Here is a 25013-nt window from a genome sequence, read left to right on the forward strand (position 1 = left end):
GGAAAGCGAAAGCTGTTTGAGAAGGACGCAGTGAGAAGATTAGCCAGCTCGTCTTTTATTATTTATCCCCAAATCCAGAAGACGTTTCTGTTAGTAAAGAGTACAAACCTTAAGACACATCCATACAGCAGCTACTCCACAGCGTCATGACCGTTATTACCTTCGTACACCAAACCAGTTCTGGCATGTTAAAACGTCTTTGAAGAAGTGTAAATCATTTCTTGGGCATGTTTCAGGCTACAAATGAAATCTGGTTTGAGAGATTTGAGAAATAAACGTGATTGAGTTATTTAAAAAAAAAAAAAAAAATTCCGGGATTTCCAGTCAGACTAAGTCCAGGAAGTTCTGCTCTCCTTTGGAAACATGGACAACAACGAAGAGTTTGGGAAAAGGAGGAGGAGCTTCAGATTCCGGCCTAGCCGCTTGCTTCTGCCCTCTCGGGTTCCGTCAACAGGGCATCTGTTTTCCGTGGGAACCGTTACCCAGGAGACAGACGGCGGTGGGTTTGCTTCTCGGTTGAGGGCGAGGTCAGCTCAGCCAGTCCAGATCGTCGTCATCGCTGTCGTCTCCGAACAGAGGGGCGGGAGGGGGACGTCCTTTTAAACTCTAACGACCAATTGGACAGCACATGGAAGGGTCACATTCACAACTAATTAGTAAGTAAAAACCTTCAAGGATGAAGTACACTTACTTAGTGGTAACACCAAAACTACGTTCCTTTACGACTCGATGCGTTTTTAAAGGAGATGTTCAGCAAAAACTACAAGTTTACCTCTCGCGTCAAAAGAAGTCGATTAACTAACACGTGTTCGGTTTACTAGACGATCGTTAATTAGCTGCGTTAGACTCGTAGAGAAAAGTGTTTGCATTGTTTAGAACAAAAATTTCGCCAACAAATTTCTTAGTCGGTAAAGGATTTCGCAGAGTTTCGTTTTGGGGATTGTTGCGGCCAAAAACGCTCGATTTCACTGCAGCTTTTTTCGAAAATTTGCGATGCAACATGCGTTTTTTTTGTGTTTTTGTTTTTCTCTGAAAACTACTCGAATTGGTGAAATCGCGATCGCACGAAATAGTTTTGCACGCTCTTTCGCAGTGATGTTTGTCGGTAAACAGACCTATGTAGCTGTAGCTGTATTGGTGTTCGACGCACGTGAACCGAAGAGGGCGTTGGCTGAACGCGCGTCGTGATGACGTCACGTGACTCGGCCCGAATTCTGAAAAATTGCGAATGTTAAGGAGTTTGATTTGACTTTGCGTTCATTTCTGCGATCGCAAAAATCGGGACTTCTTTATGGCTAGTTTATGCTCAACTTCTGGAACGTTCTAAAGCGTTTTTCTGCCACAAGACCAAATAAAAACAGTTTATTTTTCGTTTACATGTAAATTTAGCCACAAGGAAATCCACTCCGAATTATCTGCATAGTAATATTTCATATTAATTCATTCATTCATCTCTTCAGAATCTAAGTTTTATTTTATAACGAGTGGACTCCTTAATTAAACTGGTCTACTTGCTGATGGAGGCACGGTGGGATTCATCCCTCGCTTCATTCATCTCTACCTTAAGACATGCAGCGGCGCTTTAGTCTGTCACGCTCGCCGTTTTGTAGATCGCGGACCAGCCGAGTGACTCGACGCGACTGCGCTGTCTTAACAGCACCGACCGACGAAGAATCGCTAAACGCGTCACAAACGGTTCCATAAAAACACATCGAACTTGTTTCAGCGTCTGGTTTGTGCTCGAGGTTCTTCGTCGTCCCGTTCCAACCTTCATCGCTAACGATCCCCCCCCACCCACCCCCACCCACAACATAACATCACAGCGCAGTGCGAGAACATGCAAGAGATTCCTGAAAGAACTCAACTGATTAGGACAAATAATGATTTTAGGCATGTGGTTAATATTTATTAATTGTGTTAGTTAGTACTAGGATGGAGGTGAGTTTAGTTACAGCAAACGGGAAGTCACATAGATATGGTGTGCGTGTGTGCGTGTGTGTGGCAACGATGCTCCTGGCTCACCAGCTCCTCCTCTTCATCTTCCTCACTGGTTGGCAGCGGTGGGGGTTTAGTCGGGGCGGGGCTCTGGAAAAATGGCTCTTCTGAATTCACCCCTTCCGCCCGCTCTGATGGACTGAGAGGACGGGGCAGGACAAACAAAAAGAGGACAAAGACAGACACGGAGTCGAGAGGATGCATGATTACACTTAATCACCCGGACAACGCCATCAGGGTAATGGGGTGGGTGGCTATTGGGCTGGGGGTAGTTGGGGGTGTTTGTTAGTCATTAGCAGTGAATTACAGTAAGGATTGACTCTGATAGATTCTACCATTTCTACAACCGACTAGTTATAGAAAAGAGATGGGTGTTAGTTGGCTGGATTTATCGCTACATTCGTGTCTCTGCCTTTAGCGGCTACGTGCTAGCTAGCTGGAGCACGAGCTTCGTTCGTTGCCCAGTTTATGCTCAGCGTCTTGTTCGGCAAAAAATCCTTAACAGCAAGCGTACCGTGTGAAATCCGCTCCGTTCGAACCATTTCTGTCGAGTAAAGCCAGTTGTTTCGGGCTGCTGGTTTCTACGGCAACATGACGTTAAAACGGATACAAGTGTCGTGCGACAGCCAGAGTCGTATTTGAACATTCTTCACACTTTACTTTGATGTCTGAAGGATAAATTTTATAATCTATACAAGAGGAAGCCACGCTATATTGTTATAAAATAATAAGCCTTTGTTAAAGCTAGTTAAATCCTGATGTTTTTGTTTTGTTTCGTTTCACTACGCTCAACGAGACAAATTTTCTCAATCGGTTCATCTTGACGGATGTTTGTAGCGATGCTGACGCTAAGCTTACCTGCTGGGCTGTGCTGCCGGTTCTGTGCCGCCCTCTTCCTCAGTGTCTGGGGGAGGTGGGGGGTTCTTCGGGGGTCCGGTGTGAATGGTTTCATCCGGTTCCGATTTGTCTGGCAGACCCACAGTGCTCCCACTCTTAGCCACCACTTCCTCTTCAGGTGTGATGCCACCCAGTGGACCTTCGTTCACTTCCTCTTTGGGAACGACGTCATCGTGCGTCTGAATCGGTGTCGCGACGTCAGACTGCACGAGCTCGCCCTCTTCGAGGCGATCCGATCCTTCTCCCGTCTCCTTCATTTCCTCTTCGACTTCCTGTTCACCTTTCGTTATCTCTTCGACTCTGACGACTTCCTGTTCACCTTTCGTTATCTCTTCGACTCTGACGACTTTCTCTTCGCCCTTATCTTCCTCTTTACCTCGGACAACTTCCTGTCCGCCCTTCTCTTCCTCCTCTACATTCTCTGGTTCTCTGGTCTTCTCCTCCGTCACTTGGCCATCTTCTTCCTCTTCCACGTCCTCTTTCTTTCCGTTCACGTGCACCTCCTGCGCATGGTTCTCCTGCTCCTCGGACTGCGCTTCACTCCTCCCGTCCTCCTCTTCTTCCTCTTCGTCTTCCTCTTTCTCGTTATTCTCGGTCGAGGGCGGTTCAGATTTCGAGAGCAGCTGCAGGGTGACGTTCTGGGGGAAATCAACAGCAACTGAGCGCCGGCGGTCTTTGTTAAAAACGTCGCAGTCATGCGCTATAGTCTTTTCCTCTGTGTTTAGAAAATTACCGTATTCTCTGGAGTATACGTGTTTGTTTTTTTTATACAGTAAAGCTGATATTTGTTCACCTTAATGGTGTTGACCAGCACGCCCAGCACCACACTGCCGGTGTACGTCTCGTGGAGCTCGAACTCCCCCCGTAAAGATTGGAACACTCCATTCATCACACGCTTCACCTGCTCTCACACACACACACAGGGGACAGTCAAGAAGCTGGATGTATGATGGTTTCTGGTATCGTGTGTGTGTGTGTGTGCGTGCGTCACCTCTCCTGTAATGTCAGTGTCCTGTACTGGCCGCTGCTCTGCCAGTCTCCTCTCCAGCTCTGAAACTCGCACCTCCCCCTGCTCCCTCACTGACTCCGCCCTCTTCTCCAACTCACGACACTGCAACAACACATTCGCCCGTGCATTCATAATTACAGTGTTTTTTTCCCCCCCTGTATATTAGGAAAACCTTTTCATTATTCATTTTCTCCGCCTGACCTTATCTCTCAGGGCCTGAAGCTCATCCCCTTGGTCTTGTTGCCGTAGTAACCGTTGCTCCTCCTCCTCTTTGGATTGCTTGAGAGCAGAGAACTGTTGAGAGAGAGAGAGAGAGAGAGAGAGAGATTTCTCCGTATGACTGCGTATGATGAAGGCCTGCTTTGTTTTGTCTGGCTATAAAAACAGTCGCTTTCGTGAGATTCTTCACTGCGGAACAAAAAGTCCAGAGGGTGGAGCTGGACCTGATCCAACTCCTCCTAGAACATTAACCCCTAACCCATGAGAAGCTCTGCAACACACCACCACACTTATCCAGCTTTAAACACAAAGAAGGAGGGTGTCTCCCCACCCCGCTGAACTTTTAGTCTGACTCCGCCCGTTTAGGAGGGGCTGGATCAGGTCTGACTCCACCCCCTGGACTTTTGGTTCTGTAATGAGGGGTACTTGGAATTCTGTTGGCGGGAATAAAGACGCATGGTTCTATTTTATGGCAATAATCTGGTGCTTGTTGGAGAAATCGAACTTTCCATCAATCCCACAAATGCGTGTGCATATACAAGAGGAATTATTTTACAGTAATTAATATTCTATCATCATTCATACTTTATTATTGGATTAGAGTTGTTTAGCTGAATACAGAAACTTGTACATTGAATGAATTTGATATTAATCGCTGCTCATGATCAATCAAAGCTTAGAGAAAGAAATGGGGAAAAAAAAGTGTGTGTGTGTGTGTGTGTGTGTGTGTGTGTGTGTGTGTGTGTGTGTGTACCTTGTCCTGTAGCTGGGCGAGTTTGAGCTGCAGTGTGTCTCTCTGCTCAGTGAGTTCGGTCACTTCTCTGTTCTGCTGTTCTCTTGCTGAAGCCAGAGCTCGCTCACACTTCGCCTGCCACTCGCGCTCCACATCTGCCTGCAGCTGTGCTAACTGCATGCACACACACACACACACACACACACACACACACACACACACAGATAATAGATCGTTCTCCTGATGCCAGAACACCTTTGTAAAGGTACTACTGTCTTTAATAAATATTGAAATAAATAAATAAAATACACTGCCTTATAAAAAATGACAGACAATATGAATATGCATGATTATGCAAATTAGAGGCACACCCACATCCTCCACTATTATAATAAGGCAAGTGCCATATTGAGGAAAAAATGATTCTGCATGTGTGAATCTCAGACTGACTCAGAAGAGACATCTGACACACACTCTCTCTCCCTCTCTCTCACACACACACACACACACACACACACACACACACACAGAGTACCTGCTCAGCAGCCGCCTGGTTTGTGTTGGTCCGGGCTTGACGCAGTTGACTCCGGAGTTGGTCCATCTCCATCTGACTGGCCTTCCTCACCTCCTCCAACTCCTCATCACAGCGCTGTCTCTCCGCCTGCCACTTCCTCTTCCTGTCTGACAGAGTCTAAAACACACACACACACACACACACAGATTAAGAACATTCCTGTGGAAAATGTATAGCACATGTAAACATATTTGAAGACCCCCTCACTCGATCCAGACTCTCTTTCTCGCTCTTCAGGTCCTGCAGCTCCTCGTCCAGGCTGCTCAGCTTCAGCTCCACCTCCTTCCGCTTCTGTTTCTCAGCTCTGTACTGCACCTGCGCCTGCTCCGCTGACTCCTTCATCTCTGAAACACACACACACACACACACACACCTCTTAACAGTTTATGTTCTCAACATCATGTGTAATCCTGCTCCTAAACACTGTGTCGAATGATCAGCAGGAGGTAGAGCGTTCCTCACCCTGCAGCTGGTTCTCCGCAGCCGTGCGCTGCGTGCAGTGCTGCTGTCCCTCCTGCAGGGCGGCGTTCAGGCTCGACTGCAGAGCCACCGCTTTCTGACGTTGTGCGGTCAGTTCCAACTGCAGCTCCGACACTCGCGCCGTAGAGCTGGCCAGCTCGTCCGTCAACCTCGCCTGCAAACACACACACACACTATACTTTAACATCAACACCTGCAAACTGCTCCAGAGCAGGAGAAACAGATAAGACAATGAAAATGAGACTAAACTAAAGACGGACGGCTGTGTGTCGGCTGAAACAGAACTTGCAGCTGATGGGCAGAGAAAAAAAAACAAACAACAAAAAAAAAAACACAGTTATGAAATGGATGAAACGAATTAAAAAGCAAAAATGAGACGGATGAAGAGGAAAGCGGCAGGGATGAGGACGCTCACCTGGTTCCTGCCCACGTCCTGTGGCAGTGCATGCTGGGAAAAGAAAGTAGTCACTACCACCTCACTGCCCCTCGGCCAATCAGATCAGATCAGATTAACCGATCTGGTTGCATTTTAGCTTCCCGAGTTAAACAGTTCAAGCGGACAAAATAAGAAGTGTATCTGCAGAGTTAAAGCGTTCGGTGTGTAGCGCGGTTGTGGGCGTGTCCGTGTCCGCACCTTTTCCTGTTCTGCATGCAGTATTCGTGCCTGGTTCTGCTCACTCGAGTTCTTCAGAGAGTCGTTCCGCTGCTCCATCAGCATATTACTCTGCTCCATGCACCTACACACACACACACACACACACACACACACACACACAATCCCACAATCTAAATTCACAAGTATCTAGACAAAATAAAGAAATGTCCAAACTGATGAGATAATAAATTGAGTGAATGAGACACTAAGTCAAAAATAACGCCATGCGATGCAGAAATAGCGAGACGTTACGCCAAAATAACGCTAAAGTTGAAAATAATGACATGCTGTTTAGAAATAATGAGATTTCTATTGAACTCAGAAATAAACAACAAGATGTTAAGTATATAAAATATCACGATGCAAAAGAACCACAGTGAATCTTTAACCTCTGGTTCTGGTTGATGAGTTCTCCGATCTTGCGGTTCTGCTCTTCGATGCGCAAGCTCTTCTCAAACACCTCTTTCTTCAGGCACTCGTTTTCCTAAAAAGAAAAACACACACACCGGTGAAAATTCCTCTCACTGTTGGACTCTGTCGACGGAGGAAGGATGCGACACGGTGAACGTTACCTGGATGATGCGTTGGATGGTGTTCGTGATCATCGCCGTATCCATGGAGACGTTGGACAAGCCCAGAGAGAGCCCGCCCTGCTTGTGCAGCTCCTCGACCTGATAGGACGAGACGACGTGTCGATTAAATTCCAAACTTAAACGTAAGTTACTTATTTATCTTTTAAAATATATTTTATATAATGATCGAATTGTTTTTGGAAAGTTGAGAATTGTCAAAGCACTTCTATTGCTTTATAATTTAAAATATATATATATATTATTAAGAAAAAATTAAATAAAAAATAAATACCGAACATGTGACCGGAGCGTTACTGTAGTATAAAATGTAAACACACAATCGTATTACGATATGCAAATGCGGACCAACAGACACCACTTAAGCGTTCATTAAGCGAAGGAGGATGGGTCAGGGGTGTGTTTCCAATTTGCATATTCATTGCAAATTCCCCACGAATACTTCAAACGGTGAACAAAACGCTTCTGTGTTTTTTCTTCCGTTATCTAACGTTCACAGGAAGCGATGTTTTCCTTCGATCCGAGAAGAAACTCTGAGAAGAAGCGAGTTGAATCCTGCGAGTTGATCGCGTCTCAGTGTTTAGCCTAGTTAGTTATTATTAGAGCAGCGGTGCGCGTGTTAGAACACGTCTAACCTTGGCAGCTAATTGGTCCACTTTATCGCCCACTTTGCCGACGGCCAATCGGATCTCGGTGTTGTGCTGCCGGGCTTCCGTCATCAAAAAGGATGTGACATCACCGCTTCCTGGAGGGCGATGAAACAGTGAGTGTCACATAAAGTATTAACTTGCGGTCACAAATGGATGTTCTGGCTAAATAAATAAACAAACAAACAAACAAACAAACAAACAAATAAATAAATAAATGGCCTCTGCAGTAATCACAATCTGCCTTTTTTTTCTGGAAAGAGAACTTATGTCACGTTCTACATCAGTGTGTTTGCAGGAGATGCACAGTTTAAGCACTGTGTAGAGTTAATAGTGTGTGTGTGTGTGTGTGTGTGTGTGTGTGTGTGTGTGTGGTAGGTTACCTTGGTAAGGCACGGTCTGTGAAGGGTAAATCTGTCCCACCGGTTGTAAGTGAGAGGGAGCAGTCGTGGACTGAGTGTAAGTGTACGGCTGGACACACACACACACACACACACACACACACACACACACACACAGATTAATTCCTAAACATAACGCTATTATGGAAGGAGTCTCCACTGTCAGTGCTAAAGCTGTACCTTAAAGTTTTCCAACACAGGAAGGTCTCAAACAAAGAGAAGCTGTTGAGGAATCTATATAATGTGATAAGTGATACCAGGAACTTTCTTCCGCAACATTAAACGTAACTATAAACGGATAAAAAGTATGACATCATCCCTTAATAAGCAGAAAATTGTAATCATTGGCACCAAGTGTTTTATTCCCGTCATATCAGGACGCTCTGGTACTTTAAGACGCTGTAGTCGTGGTTACACAGCATCAGAAATATTTGTTTAGGAGGTTAGATAAATAAATCAATCAATCAATCCAACGCACTGCTCACCTGGAAGCCGTGACCTGCAATGGGCATCATGGGCTGGGGATTGGCAGTTGCCATAGAAACGGGCATCAGGGCTGTTGCTGGAGACGGGAGAGGATACGATGTGACAGGGTTTACGTATGTAACATCTCACTACGCAGCAGGAGGGAAAACGAGGAAGTGTGTGAGGTGTGTGAAGTGTGTGTTCACCCTGCAGTGAGGCTTGAGGACCAGACGTGAGGTGCACCGGCTGAGGGGAGGGCGCAGGTGGATGCTCTTTCAATCGGGACACGCTCGGGTCCTGTGAGACACGTGTGCACGTAAGAGTTTTGGGACACGGTGTTATGGGAAAATAATCAAATAATCATGAATGTTTACAAGGTTTTTGTTTATTGAATACTCATTAATACCTCCAGTTCAGAGTCGCTGGACTCGGCTTGCGAGGATGACAATGTTGGGCCGGCGAGGAAGGGCAGCATGGGCTGACCCATCTTCGCCATGCGGGAGATGAGCTTGGCTTTGGTCGCGTCCGGATTCTGAGGAAATAAACAAGACTGAGAAAACACTAAATAATACGCTGGCAGAATTTCTGCAAACGTATTCAGATTCAAAGAGTCAACTTGTGAAAGGATTCACGATTGTGGAAAAAATGAAAAGATTCAGATTTGAAAAGGATTCAAAAGATTCACTTTGTACAATTGACTCAAAGATTCGCAGTGTGAACGAGCCGTGAAGGGGTTCCGTGATTCAGACTCTGAAAAGATTCAAAGATTCGACTCGTTAAACGGTTCAAAGATTTCAGCTGTGAAAAGAGTCAAATTCAGAAAGGATTCAGATAGTACAAAAAGTTCAGAGATTCGGACTGTGAACGGATTCAGACGTTCAGATCGTTAAAGGATTCGAGACTTGTGTGACGTCGTGAATTGGTTCGAAGATTCGGATCGTGAATTGATATTTCAAAAGATTCAAATTATGAAAGCTTTCGGAAAATCGGATGGTGAAAGGATTCAAATGTTCAGATTTTAAAAAAAGATTCAAAAGATTCAAATTGTGAAGGAGCTCAAAAGTATACGTGGCGATAGTTCTTTTATTTTAGAATTGAATCAGATGAACCAATCAGGTATTGAATCAGAAATTTAATTCCGATTGATCTCAGTCAGTTTGCTGTAATACTAATTTTTATTCGGATTTAGCCTCAGATCAGATTCTTAGGCCGCGTAATAAAATCTTAAACTAGACCTGGTCTCTATCAACTTTCTAGCACTCATACCAGCATCAGAATTTTAGGAGAAAGAGAAATAAATTACTGAACAAAGAGGAGGAGGCTACTCACTGCTAGTTGCTCGCTCAGTGAGTTGGATTTAGCTCGTAGTGGTGGTTCACTGAAAGAAGAAAAGAATCAAAATCAGAAGAATATAAGTGTAAAGAAAAACCGTATTCAACAAACAGCACTTATTATACACTCATACTGTCTTATATGCGACATGAAGCACTTGCTCCTCGCTCTCGTACCCTGATCTGCTAGATGCCGAGGTGAGATCTGGCCCCAGACTCTCCACGCTGGGGGCGGGAGAGGGGACAGCGGTGTCCCTGGAGCTCACGACGGTCCTCTCGGCTCCGGCGTCTTTAGCAAACTTCACCTGCACAATCATACACACATGCAACGGTGTCAAAATTCCTTCCTTAGAAGCAACGCATCCACTGAGGAACTGAAAGAGTTTTCTCTTCTCTCACTCTACGAATTTCTGCCTCGAACACCAGAGTGCTGTCCGCAGGGACTCGTCCCGGGACGCCCTGCGATCCGTACGCCAGAGCCGGGGGAATCACGAGGAGACGGCGCCCTCCTTTACGCATGTTCAACATGCCCTCCTCCCAGCCCTGAGAGAGAGAGAGAGAATTTTTTAAATAAACAGCCAACACCTTAATTTATTCAAATGACAGCAGCTCTGGTTCATGCTCACCTTAATGACTTTTCCAGCACCGAGCTTCATTCTCAGAAGCTTGTCCTTATTTAAATTGGAGTCAAACATCTGGAGACACACAATGTAAAGTCAGAAAACCCTCCCGAAAAGCTTAAAAATAAATAAATATTACCGCTCAAGTGCGAGGTCACAAAATAGGCTCAACTTGGAATTTGAACCAATCACGTCTGATATGCAGATTATTTGAGGATGACAATACGGTACCCAAATAATGGTTGTTACGGTAACACTATATCCTTACAAGCAGCTACTCGAAGTATGTTTTATATTTGTACGATTATATGAATAACCCCAGCGCCTTTAAACGATAGCGATGTTAGAGACAAACTAAATCAGGGTTGTCATGGTAACCGTATATTTTGCCAGGTTTTGGCCTCTGAACCAATCAAATTTGATATTAAAGCATGACATGGGGCTGTAAATGTCTAGCAACGTTTGCATATTAATGCATATTCATAGAACGTGTTGATTTTAAAGTTAGCGATACGTGAACGGTGAGCTGGATATCGTTTCGGGTTCCCACCTGGCCGATGGTGTGGTTCTGCAGCAGCCAGCCTGTGTAGGCTACCTCTAGAAAATCTCCGTTCTCTACTCCCTGACCCTCCCCGAGCACCAGGTCCTGAATCACCACCATCTCCAGAGGAGAAGCGCAGTTCGCTTTAGCCAGACACACCTGAAATAATACACACAGAACATAAAAAAAGTATCATCTGCTTACAGTATCACCTGCTTTACTTCCAGCTTTCCAGCAAAGTTTCTCCACGCGTCATTCTTAGGGTGGGGCGGAAGAATATCAAACCCAGTCGAAGGTAAACGAAAGAAGTCTTCCCAGTCATCCAAGATGGCCGGCCCGTATTAGAGATCGACCGATCGATCGGTTCTGGTGATTAATCGGCAACGATAACGGCTTACTGGAACCATCGGTTATCTGCAAAACTCCACACTGAGAGTTTTTCCCCTCCGGGAAGGGTCGGCGATCATTATACGGTACGAGAGCGGCCTCTAGAGGCGAAATAAAAACTACAGCTGACAAATTTTGTTGTGTTATTTGAAGTGTTTTTTTTTGTTTTACTAACTTTTAGCTACACGTACATTAGCGAAAAACTGAAGAAGCAAACGTCAAGACACCAAACACGTCTCCAGCTATTATAGTATTTTGCCATCCCATAATACTAACCACTATATTCTAACTGCTCTGATGCTGTCCCGACGCTGTGCCAATAAGACAAAAACTAAACTAGATGACGCCAACAGAGGACATCATGTGGCTTGCGAGGTCTATTTTTTTCAGGATCGGGCATATCGCGGTTTTTTTCACTCTAGCGTACCTCTTTACAGAAATCGGTGGCGGCGTTCTCCGACTCGAACATGAGAGACCAGTTCTGCCGATGATCATCATAAAAGGTGCAGTAGTTACTGGGCTGGACCTGAGACAGGAAACATCGAGAAGAGTGGATAAGAAGACGGGGGAACACTTTGGCGAGATTTAGGACTATCACACGGGTAACAGGAAACCCACAGTGAAGGAGAAGGCCGAGTGAATCCTGGCCGCCGTCAACGGTTTCTGCTGGCTGGCGTACAGCAGCAGCTTATACTGCTGAAGAGATCGAGACACAGATAAGACTATTAATGACAGTAAAATACATTCCCTTATCGGAACATATTGATCAGGTTCATTAGATTGGTGTGTACTATGTCCGACGAAAGGCTTGGCATGGAGTAAAATGTAAGCGTAAAATGGCGTCTCCACCCACCTCCTTGTTGGTGTGGTTTCCTAACACCGCAGCTCCCAGCTTGCCTTGCTTCATATACTGTCCATTAACACTGCAAAAGCAACGAGGATTAACAGTGACAGTCTGCGAAACTATCCTGTCCCTGATTCATGAAGCCGTCCTTTCATAAAACTAATAAAGGTAATAAACCTGCGAAAGCAGAAGGTTTATTAAACTGTGACTACGGCTGGATTATTTGAAACGCTAGAACACTTCTTTCTAGATTTTTCTTCTTCAAAAAAAAACAAAAAAAACACCGTTAGTGCGTCTTTAATATCCTGCGTGTCGTCGTTTTCAACAGTATGTTTTCATTTTAAATAAATAAATAAATAAATAAATAAATAAATAAATAAAATACGGTGCTAGAGTTTGCTACACATCTTAAATTTTAATGCGCGTTTTTATCCTAAATCCAACGCATATCCGAAGTTCGAATTTTAATTCGACCGCCCTAGATCAGACCCGAGGACAGAGGCACCGCGAGCGGCTAAACGTTGGTGACGTTCGAGATCGGCAAAAACGATCGCGGTCACGACGGTATATCGTACGATAAATCGATAACGTGATTATCGTGACGGGCGTGGTATTAACCGATACGTCAGCGCTCCGTTGATGATGATGATGATGAAGAAACGCAACACTCACTATCTGTAGGCGTGAACGGCCGTGGCGAAGAGCACAGCGGGGGATCCGGGCGGAGGAGCGGCTTTCTGAGCAGGTGGACCTGGAAAACATTAACAACAGGAGGTCTAAAATCAATATTGAGCTTCTGCTTTAAAAAGAATGACGTCACTAGACATCACGCTCGGCATTTTGAGCGTCCTGTACTAGCGCTGTGTCGTTCTCAAAGGAGTCGACTCTCAGAGTCGTTCTCAAAGGAGTCGATTCTTCCGCTGAAAGCATATTACACTGTAAAGTGTAAACTGCGTTTGACTCGCAATCTTTCATGAAACAAATGAACCCCCCCCCACCCTTTAACCGCCAGCCTTCAGGTCCTCAGACCCTCCACCCGAGAGCGTACCTGAGCTCCTACGTGGTTGTTTGGGGGCCGTGTAGTGGAACGACTCATTGGCCTGGCTGCTGGCCGTCTGGTCCAAGCTGAACAGAGAAGCTAATTTCGCCCTGTGATCACAGAGAGAGAGAGAGAGAGAGAGAGAGAGAGAGAGCGCGAGCATTTAACACTTAATTATCAAAACATCCTTGACATCACGCCAGCGTTTTTATTTAACGATTCAAGAAAACAAGCACTAAGTGCTTGGCCCCCTAAATGTAGGAATCGTTTAAACCTTTAAAGCTTCTTCATAAATCAGGGTTTATAAATGAAATAATCCCTGAGATTATTTATTTCAATCATTAAAGTGTTGTTTTGTAAACCCCGCCCCCCCAACAATGTACGTGTAATTTACAGAAACCTGTCATTTCTCTTACAAACCGTTAAATAATAATAAATCTCATTAATCCTTAAAATAATCAAGAAAGAAATTCAGATTCAAAAAATTCCGAAGAAAAAAATGATACGGCCAGTTTACAATTCATTTAGAATACAACTTTAACCGGAGCAATTACAAACCGATAAACACACAGATATATAAAATAAATAAATAAATAAATAAATAAATAAATAATCGTACGCGTAAACGAATAAATCTCATTCATAGGAATGATTAAAATGAATAAATAATTATAATTCGTTCAGCATAAATAACTATTCGAGTTATTCATTTTCATTTATTTAGACAGCTTTTGGGTTTTTTTTTTTTATCAACTTAGTGAACATTAGTTATTTGACATTTATTTCAATCATTATTTGAGTTATAAATGATTAATGACTCAAATAGCTCACACGTGATCACGCCACATCCACGCTACAGAAATGTGTATCATGGAGACGTTTCATAACTGTATTACATACTGCTACACTCACTCTCAAACACACACACACACACACACACACACACTATTGTATCTCCCTCCACTTGTAGTCAGTGTCCCTCATTGCCTCCTTCCATCTTATTCTCCCATGATTCACATCTGCTAGAACCCTCCAAAAACCCTCCGAGGATCCATCAGACCCCGGTCAGAGCTCCAGCGCACGTTCCGTCTCGGCCACTCGGAGACCGTCATGGTTTATTCACTGGATTAAACTTGGCGTCCATAACCACGACCATGTGAGTGGCATTAACACACACACACACACACACACACACACACACACACACACACACACACACACACACACACACACAGGAACCTGAGCTGAACCTGAGCTCCAAATCCCATTGCTCGTGTTTTATTAAACACCGCCTATTCGATTTCTAGGTCTGCTTTATTATTTGTACAGCCTCAAATTAAAAAGGACAGTCAACCTCGTTTCAACAACAACTATTTATTCTACAAATACAATTTTTTTTCCCCTTCATTAATTGTCCTGATATTGAGCTTTCCGCCGAGGGCTAGCGATCTAACATCTAGCGATGTTAGAGACAAACTAAATCAGGGTTGTCATGGTAACCCTATATTTTGCCAAGTATTTGGCCTGTGAACCAATCAAATTTCATAAATATCGGCATCTTCGGTGGGTGGTATTAGTACAGACAGGATATCGCACTGATTCGCAGAGCTGCGGTTCTAGAAAACGAAATCAACTCCTTCTGACCAATCAGAATCCAGAATTCGACAGCGCTGTATAAGTATAAACTTAAAAGTCCCAAAATGTTGGAGCGCTTCGAAACGTACCGCGGTATCCGAGTTTATTCGATACAGAATGACGTGTTGACGTAATATACACTGAAACAGGAAGTCAGGGCGGGACATACTGAGGGGCTCCTCCCACCTTTTTTAAAAACAGCCAATCGCTCAAGGACGTGAACGTCGGCAAGGCGATTTTTATAACGTTGGAAGCGGGACACTTCAGAGAAGTGTCTAAGTGTTTGATTGGGCGGAAAATCTGAAGTGCAGAATGACGTCATCGGAATTGTTGATCCGTATCGGTGGTAGAGAGAGAGAAAGCGAGAGTACATTTTGAATGTGTGTCTCTTCTAAATGAGAATTCTGTCGTTGTTTTGACGCACACTAGCTTATAGATAACCTTACCGCTGACATATTCATACTACAAGCCACAAAACTCAATCATTCTGACTTCACGGGGACTTTAAACACTGCACGATCGAGGTCAGATTTCCTGTCCTGTCTTTTAGGTTTGTTTGGGGCTGACTGTTTTTTTCCTCTCTTTCCCCCTGAGCACTATCTAGGCAGACTATTTATCTAGGGATGAAATATGTGAATTAGGACACAGCCTGTAAACAGCAGCACTGGAAAAACCCAACGCCATTGAGGGTAAAAAAAAAAAAAGAAGAAGAAAAGCTAACCTGAGGTCACGTGACTGGTCATAAGCACCACTGACACACATCATTAACCGGAAATGAAGGGGTGAAAGGATTGATCAAATCCGAAAATAAATAGTTACACACACACACAAAATATAAATAAATAAATAAATAAATAAATAAATGAATCTGACACGGCACAGGTTAACCGGAAATAAACACCAGGGGGAACTAACTTCTACTCAATTCATCCCTCATAGCTTTAGTGCACAGCTTAATGCTAGTTTGCATGATAAAGTTGCTAGCAAAATACACAATATTCTGAATAAAAACACAATTCCCTAGCTAGACGTTCCCGTCTACATGAGTTAACGTTATTCGGCTTTCTTTTGTGCATGAGTAAGTTACTCACCCCCCTGTAGGAGACATGAAGTCTCCGTCTTCATCGTCAGCACCGAACATGTCTCCGTCTCAGCGCCGCAAACACCCAGATAACCGTAATATACACATTTAATCCAAAAACACTTAATGAAAAAAACCCCGTTAACCAACGTGATCCGAATCAACACTGGATAAGAAACTTCTCTTCAACTTCCGGTTCCCACTGATCAGCTGACCTTCCACCTGACGCCAAGCCACACAGCTCCGTGTTCGCGTATATTCCTGGTATTACGGTAGTCTCCATCAGGCGCTGCTCAGACAGTACTGTGCATGTGCGTGTGTTTACATTGACGCTGCAAATCAATGCACAGAGGCGTCCAGTTGAGAAATACAGCATATACACTAAACCAGGAAAAACACAAAACTCATACAGTACTGTACATGTGCGTGTGTTTACATGGACGCTGCAAATCAATGCACAATGATGTCCAGTTGAGAAATACAGTATAAACACTAAACCAGGAAAGTCTTCTGAGACGTTATTGTGTGTGATTACCGTAAAACCTGTTGGTACGACAAACTCGAGGTTGCCAAGCAACCGGACTTTCCCTGAAACTAAACAGCTAGTTATCTAAATGTGTGTGAACGACTTATCTTTAAGTTTGTGCTGTGTAAATCCAGTATGTCATGTGTTAAGGTAAGAAGAGTTGCAATGCATACATTTTGCTTTATTTAACTTGATCACTATACATTTTTATTACACGTATTGTCAGGGTTTTTATAAAACTGGCAACTCTACTCGTTTTTGTTTTTGTTGTTGTTGTTGTTGTAGGCATTAATATAAGTGATAAAAGTATTGCAATATGATATGTTTGGCGTATCACCCATGACAAATACGTATTATGTATTATGCATATAAGTAAGGAATAAACACTCTGCTGTTACATGTCCATGCTGTTACAGGAAAATAATCAAGGACGTGGTTGTGTAATAGTGCAGAGTCACTGTTACCATGCCAACATTGATCGTGTTTTATTCCTCTTATACCACAGCAATCTGCCAAACAATGGCATTTTCCATTTATTAAAGAACAAGTCTCCTTATAGTTACAATTTTTTAAATGATAGTTTTTTATCTCCTTATAGTTACAATTAATGTTGTGAAATGTCCACAAAACAGCTATTTATATAGCAGCTAAATACTTCCTTGAACATCTGCGTATGTAGCAGTAACCCTGTGTTGCTGTATTCCAGTGAAGGTCATGTCCAAGTCTGAGGTTGTGCTGAAGTTTGGTCTGCATGGGGAGTCTAGGTGATGACGAGCAGCTGGATGAGGTTCACTGTTTATGGGCTCTATGTCCGCATCCGTGCTGCTGGGAGGCTGAGCGGCGCATCGCTGGAGGCGTTTACCGCCGCTCCGTCAGATTGCCAACTAAACACCGCGCTAACGTCGAAGGTCAAGAGCACTCGCTCAGCCGAAAAACTTTCCTCTAGAGTTGAAGTTACAGTCTGTTGTTTATTTCATTTTTGTTCTTTTTAATTGTTTCTAAGATTGTAATAATGATACGGTTTTAGAAAACCCTGATTTGCATCATCCCACTACTTAATTCAATTGCAAGCTTCTGTTCACATTTTTCTGGCCTGGAAATAAACTCCGCTCTCAGCTGGGTGTAATAAAAAAAAAAAAGCCTGCTTGGTTTTGCGTTAATGAAAAGGGAGGCGTACACAGAGGGTGAGGTGAACTGGGGGACGGGAAATGTGTTTCATGTGAATTTTATTGCAATTTGAACTGCTGCTCTCAGGCAGGTGATGGCCTGTAAAAGTTACAAACTGCTCCTTTAAACGTTTCGTTTTGGCATCACCAAGAACAGGACATCCCTCCAAAATAAATGAGCAAAAGGAGAAGACAAAAACATACCAGGGAGGCTGCCAAGAGACATCAGTCTTCTCATATTCTTCACATATCTGGGCAATGGGGTAGGTTGGAAAAAAAAACCCCATCCAAGCCCAACTAAAATCATTCCAAACCATGTGGCAAAATGTGTTAAGGTCTGATGAGACCAATTCCAAAAGGTATGTTGGGTTAAAAATAAAAGCACATCACCATAAAAACACTGTTCACATGGTGAAGCATGGTGGTGGCAGCATCGTGCTTTAGGGCGACCTATTTTGAGCTTTGTGTTTATTTGTTGTGATTTTGTTTAGTTCAGAAGAAAATATACAACATACAAAATCAAACTGTCGATGCTCAGTCCTTCTCACGAACTTCTGAACTGTTGTTGTTGTTGTGCTTCAGTCCGAGTTACCAATCACAATGAATCTCAATTAGACCTTTGCGACACTCTGATTTTTTCTTCATGTGAAGCTCTGGCATCAGAACTGTCCTTTTATCGGCAGAAAGTTTTCCGTCCCTGGCGGTGGTGGATGTTTCCGAGTGGGCAGAAACGAGGACTGTGAGTTCTGGGAGAAGAATTCCCTCGCAGGCTGTACCTCCACGGAAAGACGCCACGCCAAGGGTTAAAACGTGAGTGATTCAGATATTCGCCATGATTCAGATATTCACTATTAGCACATTATGAGAGTGTAGTATGGAATTAATACTGAAATCTGATTAATGATTGTGATAATTACAACTATTTATGCAGCAATGAATTAATAATAAACCAGACTCTTATTAGATGTTCGCCATTTCCTCAGGCAGACATCATCATGCTTGTCCTTTTGTCCTTTTTAGACGTCTTGCCATCACGTTACATCGTATCACGATTGACGGGGAAAAAACGTGATCTGCTACTTCAGTCCGCGTTTTCCATCCTCTAGTTTTCGGGGGCTTAAAGTGTTTGTGTTTAAATCCGGTGGTCTATTGGACACTATTGAAAAATGTCGAAAAATTCATCTCGGATGATTCTACTAACGAAAAAACTCAGAGGCGGGAACTTCTCAATCAGGAGCACAAAAATTTCGACTTAAGCACGTGCATAACCCGACTCTGAAGAAACCTGACTTTCCCTGTGTAACTTTTGGACTTAAGTCCAGTATTTTTTGAGGTGTCTGTATTTTTTTTTTAAAGGTTTTAGGGTTTTGTTTTTTTAGCTAGAAGCCAGATGTCTAGACCTCCAAATAATTTTTAGACTTTGATTAAACAGGAAGTTTGCTGTGTGTATAAACGTTGCTCTTTGTACATGCAGTACAGATCCAGCCTTCCCAGCGATCACCTCAGCTGCAGCTAAATCCCACACCAGAGGAAGCGGCACCGTAGACAAAGGTGTAAGTGGAGGTCAAAGGTCCAAACCGTTGGGAGTTTTAGGATTCTACCAGACACGTAGTGCCTTAATATTATCTATCTGTCGATAGTTCTTCATGAGCATTGAGTGATATGGGTGTGTTTGTTTTATTTTTAAAGGATAACACAGCTCACATCAGCCCTCTGATTGGCTCGCCGTGGGGATCAGGATCTTCGGTGTTGTGGGTCCCGAATCCTCACTACATCCCTCAGTGTCTTGAGAGGTATCCAAGCAAACATGCAGCGCAATCCTGAAAAACTAGCATTGATAGTTCAGTATTAAACGTCACATTCTTCATTCGTAATTTACCGTCTGTTCTGTTCATTTACCATCAGCTCCAAACCTCTACACTGCGCTGTGAAGGAGTTCGTCTGCCTCCCAGACACAGCTCAGACACAGAACGCACCTAAAGCGGTGGGTCAAATACCTTAAAAATCTCAAAGACGTCATTGTGTCGTCACAGCGTCCCACCTGATGCGTGTGGTTCCTCTCAATCAGAACCGTAAAGGAGCGACGAAGAACTGGCGCTTCCAGCTCACCCGTTCACCCTTGACCTTTCAACCCAGCCAGCGGGCGGAGTCAGGTCAGCTCGAGGCGGGTACAGGAGACGCATCGGCGGCAGCCGTGAATGAACCTGAAGTCCGGAGAGACCCGAGTGCGTTCCTGGTGACGAACAAGCCCGTTGTTTTTCACAGCGCCCGTGAGAGGACGGACAGGACGGCGAGCCGGGACGCACCAGCTTCACGTTACAAACTGGACAGCAAGGTGAGGGACACGTCGACACGTTCTCCGGCTCAGACATATCGACTTAATTTAATACAGTGTTTTCAACATATTTTAATGTAACTATAAATGGATAAAAAGTACGATGTACAATAGAGCACTTTCGGATGTGCTGTAACAGGAAAATCATCAGCATCGAGAAGATAACCGTGACGCTCCTCGCTACTCTGAATACAGCTCCTAGTGGATCTTTTCTGGTTTGTGTTATTACCGGATTTGTGCAGACAGGTCGGGAGGACGTGGACTGGGACAGTCTGAGGGAACAGTCGTACCTCTGGAAGAGACATCACGTCCCTCCTGAGCTCCTCAGTCCACCAGGGGGCGCCAGAGGCGCTCAGGAGACTGCCAGCTCGTCTCCTGTTTCCAGAGTGAGCTCAGATCGGCCGCTTCACAGCCCACAGTGTGCAGGTGAGTGACACTTACCACTGCTAACAACTGTAACACAAACAGGAATTTAACACGCAAACGTTTCTCCTTACGGGTGCACTGGTCTTATTTAAATATTCATAATCATAAATTACATATAATGAACATTAATTCATATTTATTACCTGGCTGCAATGATAAAAGCTATTTTATTAGTAATGTTCATCATGAAGGAAAGGAGGTGTGGCCTGTGTGTCTGTCAGTCCCAGTGAGGAAGGTGTGGCCTGTGTGCTTCTCTGTCTTAGTGAAGGAGGTGTGGCCTTTGTGTCTGTCAGCCACAATGAAGGAGGCGTGGCCTCTGTGTCTGTCAGTCTCAGTGGAAGATGTGGCCTCTGTGTCTGTCAGTCACAATGAAAGAGGCGTGGCCTTTCACACATCTGACTCTAATCAGGATACACACCTATAATGTGTATATTTAGAGAGTCAGTAAAATCTGATGGTTGAACGTGTGCGTGTGTGCGTGTCTGTGTGTGTGTGTGTGTGTACATGCCCATCTCCATCTCCCGCAGCATGGCCGTGTGTGAAGAGGACATTGCGTTACGGCCAGTACACTCATCCACTGCTCTTTCACAAGAAGCACCACCGAGGAACCGGGTCAGAACTGGACATGACCATCCGTAGCACTTCTGCTCTAACTGAACACAATCAGCTACATCGAGTAAGAACAGACACACACAGAGAGAGACAGAGAGAGAGAGAGAGAGAGAGAGAGAGAGAGAGAACTCTAATCCCAGTCCTGACACCAGTCCAGATCTGAGGATCATCACTGGAGCGATGAAACTCTGGGGATTGAGAAGCTCTACAGAACATCTCTGCACTCCCATACCAAGCCTCAGCCATCTGTAACACACACACACACACACACACACACACACACACTCAGACAGTATATACTGTATACTGTTTTTTTTTTTCTCTTTGAAACACATTCACATCTGCATCATTTACCGGGTCATGAGCTACTTCACTGCACAGATGTAACAGGTGTGTTACAACATCTGTAAGAGTACCGAGCAAATCACATGACAAAGAATAAACATAAAATGATTGTAATGTGTAATATGATATTACGTCATTTGCTACTGTCTAGATCTTTTCCGTATCAGATGATGGATCAGTGCACAGAGTTGCACGTCATGTTGTCTCAGAAGGACAGATACGCACCCGGCCTCTGCACCCTTCCCGAATTTTAGTGCTTTGACAGCCGCTCTCTGCTCGTAAAAACGCGTCGCCAAATACATTTCACAATGTTCCGCTTACTGCGAATGTGTGGAGCGGCCAGGCTAACTGTAGCTCATTTAGAAAATAACTGAATCCTGTTTTTAAAAAGAAGAAACCAGTGTTAAAAAAAATGTAGTAATTCATGTGGGAAAATAAACGAATCGTGGAAAAAAAAATCGAATCACATGTGAAGAATGATTCATGTGGGAGGGAAACATCACAGGTGGAAATAAACGAACGAGTCCGTTTCGAAAGGAATCGCCCCTGTCATTTGCAGACGATGCTGGTCTCTTGCTGTCGACCTCCGACATGCACTCGAAACTCGACTGGGATGAAAATTCGCACACCCCCAACTCCGAGGTTCTCTCCCCAAAAATGCTCCGTTCAGGTGAGCGGAGAGACCGTATCCCTGACGGAGGAGTTTAAGTACCGTGGGATCTTATTCTCGAGTGGTGAAAAGAGATTGGCAAACGGATTAGTTCAGCGGCAGCAGTGTTGCCGATCTGTGGTGGCGAAGTCTCTCGGTCAGTCTACGTCCCTGTCCTTACCTGTGCTCACAAGCTGTTAGTAGTGACCGAAAGTATAAAGTTCGACCCATGGAAATAAGCTTCCTCTGCAGGGTTTGTGATATGCGAGGGTCTCGGCAATCTGGGACAGCCTTGGAGTAGAGCCACGGTCCGGGGCGCGTTACAAGGACACCCCCTGGTCATGTCTCAGTAGAGCTATATCGGGCACGTCCCACTGGATGGAGACCCTGGTGCAAACCCGAGACCTGCTGGAGAGATTAGGTATCACAGTTGGTCTGGGGATTCCCCAGGAATAGCTGGAATCTGTGGCCAGGGATAGAGACGTCTGGGCTGACCTTCTCAGTCTGCTACCCCCGAGACCCCCCCCCGAGCAGAAAAAGTGGAAGGGAAACAAATTAGATTGAATTACTTCTTTAATTCCCGAGTCCTATAGCAACACTGATACGCATGGACACGAACAGCAAGTATATCTGTGTTTCAGTCCGCATGGCAACATATAAATACACACGAAGGCACAGCTGTGCCTTCAGTCAGTTCTCACACCCAGCTTCTGTCCTGATGCCAGAGAACCTACAGTCCCCACACACACACACACACACACACATATTCCAGCCTTGTTTCCATGCGCTGAGTGCTTAGCATGAGAGAAATATGCACGTGTGTGAGAGACCGTGAGCAGTGCTTCCTCTGTGAGGAGAGATTTCCAAAGCCGATGCCCAAATACACACACGCTTCTCAAAGCTTCAGGGATTTTCACCTCCACCTGCAGATCCCCACTCTGGCAACAACAACACCGAGGTCTGACGTCAGCCGCAGGAAAGACCACAGCGCGCCGAGCAACGATCACGGTCGACCCCGAGGTGTAATTACACACGCCACATTCTTAACAGTTCATGAACGAGCACCAGAGCGTCTGCAGGACCTTCGACAGGAAAACAAGTTTTCATACGAGACCCAACGCACCCATGATGTACACGAAATAGGGACTAGGGAGCCGTTTCGAGCTCAGGCTTACGGATGAGCTAAGTGTTTTGGTATGTAAGGTTCTTTTGGACGGCTCCTTCGCAACATTTGCGCCGCTTATGCTTCTGAGAAAAACCAAGCGAACGGGGTGCCGAGGCGGCGATGGATGTCAACCGGAGAGTGTGTCTAAGAATGAACTTTATTCAAGCGGGGCTTAGTGAAAACACAAGAGCGAAGAAAGTGTCCGGATAGTACATGCCGTACGTAAGGGATAAAACATGCTGTGTCGTGTTGCTATGGTAAACTAATCAACAACGGGTTGATGTGATGAAGTGGAGTTGCTGTTATTTCGGGGGTTTCCTCAGGGTACTCATGTTTCTTCACCCAGTCCAAAAGGCATGCGTTGTAGGTTGATTGGCGTTTCCAAATCGTCCGTGGTGTGTGAAGTTGATCCGCCTCTTATACAACAGCAAAACATTAAATATACTGGATGGATATCCATCCATTTTCCATAGCGCTTATCATACACAGGGTTGCGGGGAGCCTGGAGCCTCTCTCAGGGAACTCGGAGCACAATGTAGAGGACACCCTGGACGGGTGCCAACCCATCACTGGGCACAGTCTCTCTCTCTCACACACATACACATTGGGAATGCTAATCAGCCGACTGGAGGAGGAAACCGGAGTACCCAGAGGAAACCCCCTAAGCACTAGGAGAACACGCACTCCATGCACACAGGGCGTAGATGCGATTCGACCCCCAACCCTGGTGGTGCGATGCATCAATAATATTATCCAATTACGATCTAATCCATCGCCCCTGGTCTAGTTCCTTCACGTACTATGGTCACTATGGTCACTTCTATACAATTAAGTATTTGTTTTACTGTCAGAAACGAGCACGGTGTATAAGCAGCATCTTTATTAGGGCGCTCGTACGGGCCAGATAGCCGATGAGATAATGAAACGTTTGCACTGAGGTTGCTCCTATGACCCCGTGTGTCTTCCAGCCAATCAGAAACGAGTCCCCGTGCTGTAATAAAGTGAATAGTAGACAGGGAAACTCGGACAAAACACCACGCTGTGTGTGCTCTTTGGAATGTGCGCCGGTCTCCCATATGTTTAATTTGGTCTGATGGCGTCAGCGCGTGTTTGGTCAGGGTTTAAGGTCGACTGCCTCGGCTGTGCGTCCACACACAGTAAAACGAGACGGCGTTGTTAGCGCAGTGTACGCGGTTGCCGGGCAGGAATGACGTCTCTCCAGCATCTTAGGTCTCCGATGCGGCAGCTGCTGTATGTCATACACGCCGGGGTGTGTGTGTGTGTGTGTGTGTGTGTGTTAGGTCCGATCTGGAAGGGCTTGACACAATTAAGAGCTGTGCTGAGCACCACTCAGGCCCGGGATAAAGCCGTCTTTTGATGGCCGTCGACTCAGGGAAAAAGTGAGCGTCTGCGTGGACAGACTGGCTTCATTCAGGCTGAGGCTAACAAGCAAATCGTTGTGATGAGTGTGTGATGATTTGAGTAAACAAGTGAGCTGATGGCTAGGAGACAGTGAAAGAGAATTAATTATCCCTGATCTCAGAACGGCTGCTGCTTGCCATCCTGCTTGGCATCACGTATTCTGCTTGACTCCATGTTCTGTTTGCCATCCTGGAACGTCCTGATTGGACATCTTCCCAACAGGA

The 25013-nt window shown here is 44.9% G+C and overlaps 2 protein-coding genes across 6 annotated transcripts; one reads left to right on the top strand and one right to left on the bottom strand.

The window, feature by feature from the left end:
* Positions 1–31: 31 nt before the first annotated feature.
* Positions 32–16340, bottom strand: fkbp15b (FKBP prolyl isomerase family member 15b). 3 transcript variants are annotated; one of them, XM_053680062.1, is made up of 29 exons: positions 16154–16340; positions 13437–13537; positions 13061–13139; positions 12398–12467; positions 12163–12237; positions 11972–12070; positions 11167–11316; positions 10623–10691; positions 10396–10539; positions 10174–10301; positions 9995–10043; positions 9072–9197; positions 8872–8962; positions 8686–8762; positions 8183–8270; positions 7788–7897; positions 7135–7233; positions 6952–7046; positions 6542–6644; positions 5890–6061; positions 5635–5771; positions 5389–5544; positions 4875–5027; positions 4103–4195; positions 3884–4003; positions 3686–3793; positions 2854–3530; positions 2023–2134; positions 32–606 (listed from the first exon to the last, which is right to left on the bottom strand). In XM_053680062.1, the coding sequence occupies exons 1-29, from the start codon at positions 16201–16203 to the stop codon at positions 529–531; spliced, it is 3609 nt and encodes a 1202-aa protein (XP_053536037.1). In that variant the 5' UTR covers positions 16204–16340; the 3' UTR covers positions 32–528. The 3 variants fall into 3 exon arrangements, with proteins under 3 accessions (XP_053536037.1, XP_053536036.1, XP_053536038.1); XM_053680061.1 differs by having other exon boundaries at positions 12163–12240; XM_053680063.1 differs by lacking the exon at positions 2023–2134 and having other exon boundaries at positions 12163–12240.
* A 112-nt stretch (positions 16341–16452) lies between these two features.
* LOC108265412 (uncharacterized) lies at positions 16453–22407 on the top strand. 3 transcript variants are annotated; one of them, XM_017467688.3, is made up of 9 exons: positions 16453–16819; positions 17376–17577; positions 18519–18645; positions 19310–19388; positions 19525–19628; positions 19741–19819; positions 19904–20170; positions 20413–20596; positions 21124–22407. In XM_017467688.3, exons 2-9 carry the CDS (start codon positions 17421–17423, stop codon positions 21369–21371), a joined length of 1245 nt encoding a protein of 414 aa, XP_017323177.1. In that variant the 5' UTR covers positions 16453–16819; positions 17376–17420; the 3' UTR covers positions 21372–22407. The 3 variants fall into 3 exon arrangements, with proteins under 3 accessions (XP_017323177.1, XP_017323180.1, XP_017323179.1); XM_017467691.3 differs by lacking the exon at positions 21124–22407 and having other exon boundaries at positions 20417–20573; XM_017467690.3 differs by lacking the exons at positions 20413–20596; positions 21124–22407 and adding an exon at positions 20310–20403.
* The last annotated feature ends 2606 nt before the right edge of the window (positions 22408–25013 follow it).

This window comes from Ictalurus punctatus, chromosome 5 (genome assembly GCF_001660625.3).
Source record: "Ictalurus punctatus breed USDA103 chromosome 5, Coco_2.0, whole genome shotgun sequence".
In the NCBI taxonomy this organism is placed as follows: Eukaryota; Metazoa; Chordata; class Actinopteri; order Siluriformes; family Ictaluridae; genus Ictalurus; species Ictalurus punctatus.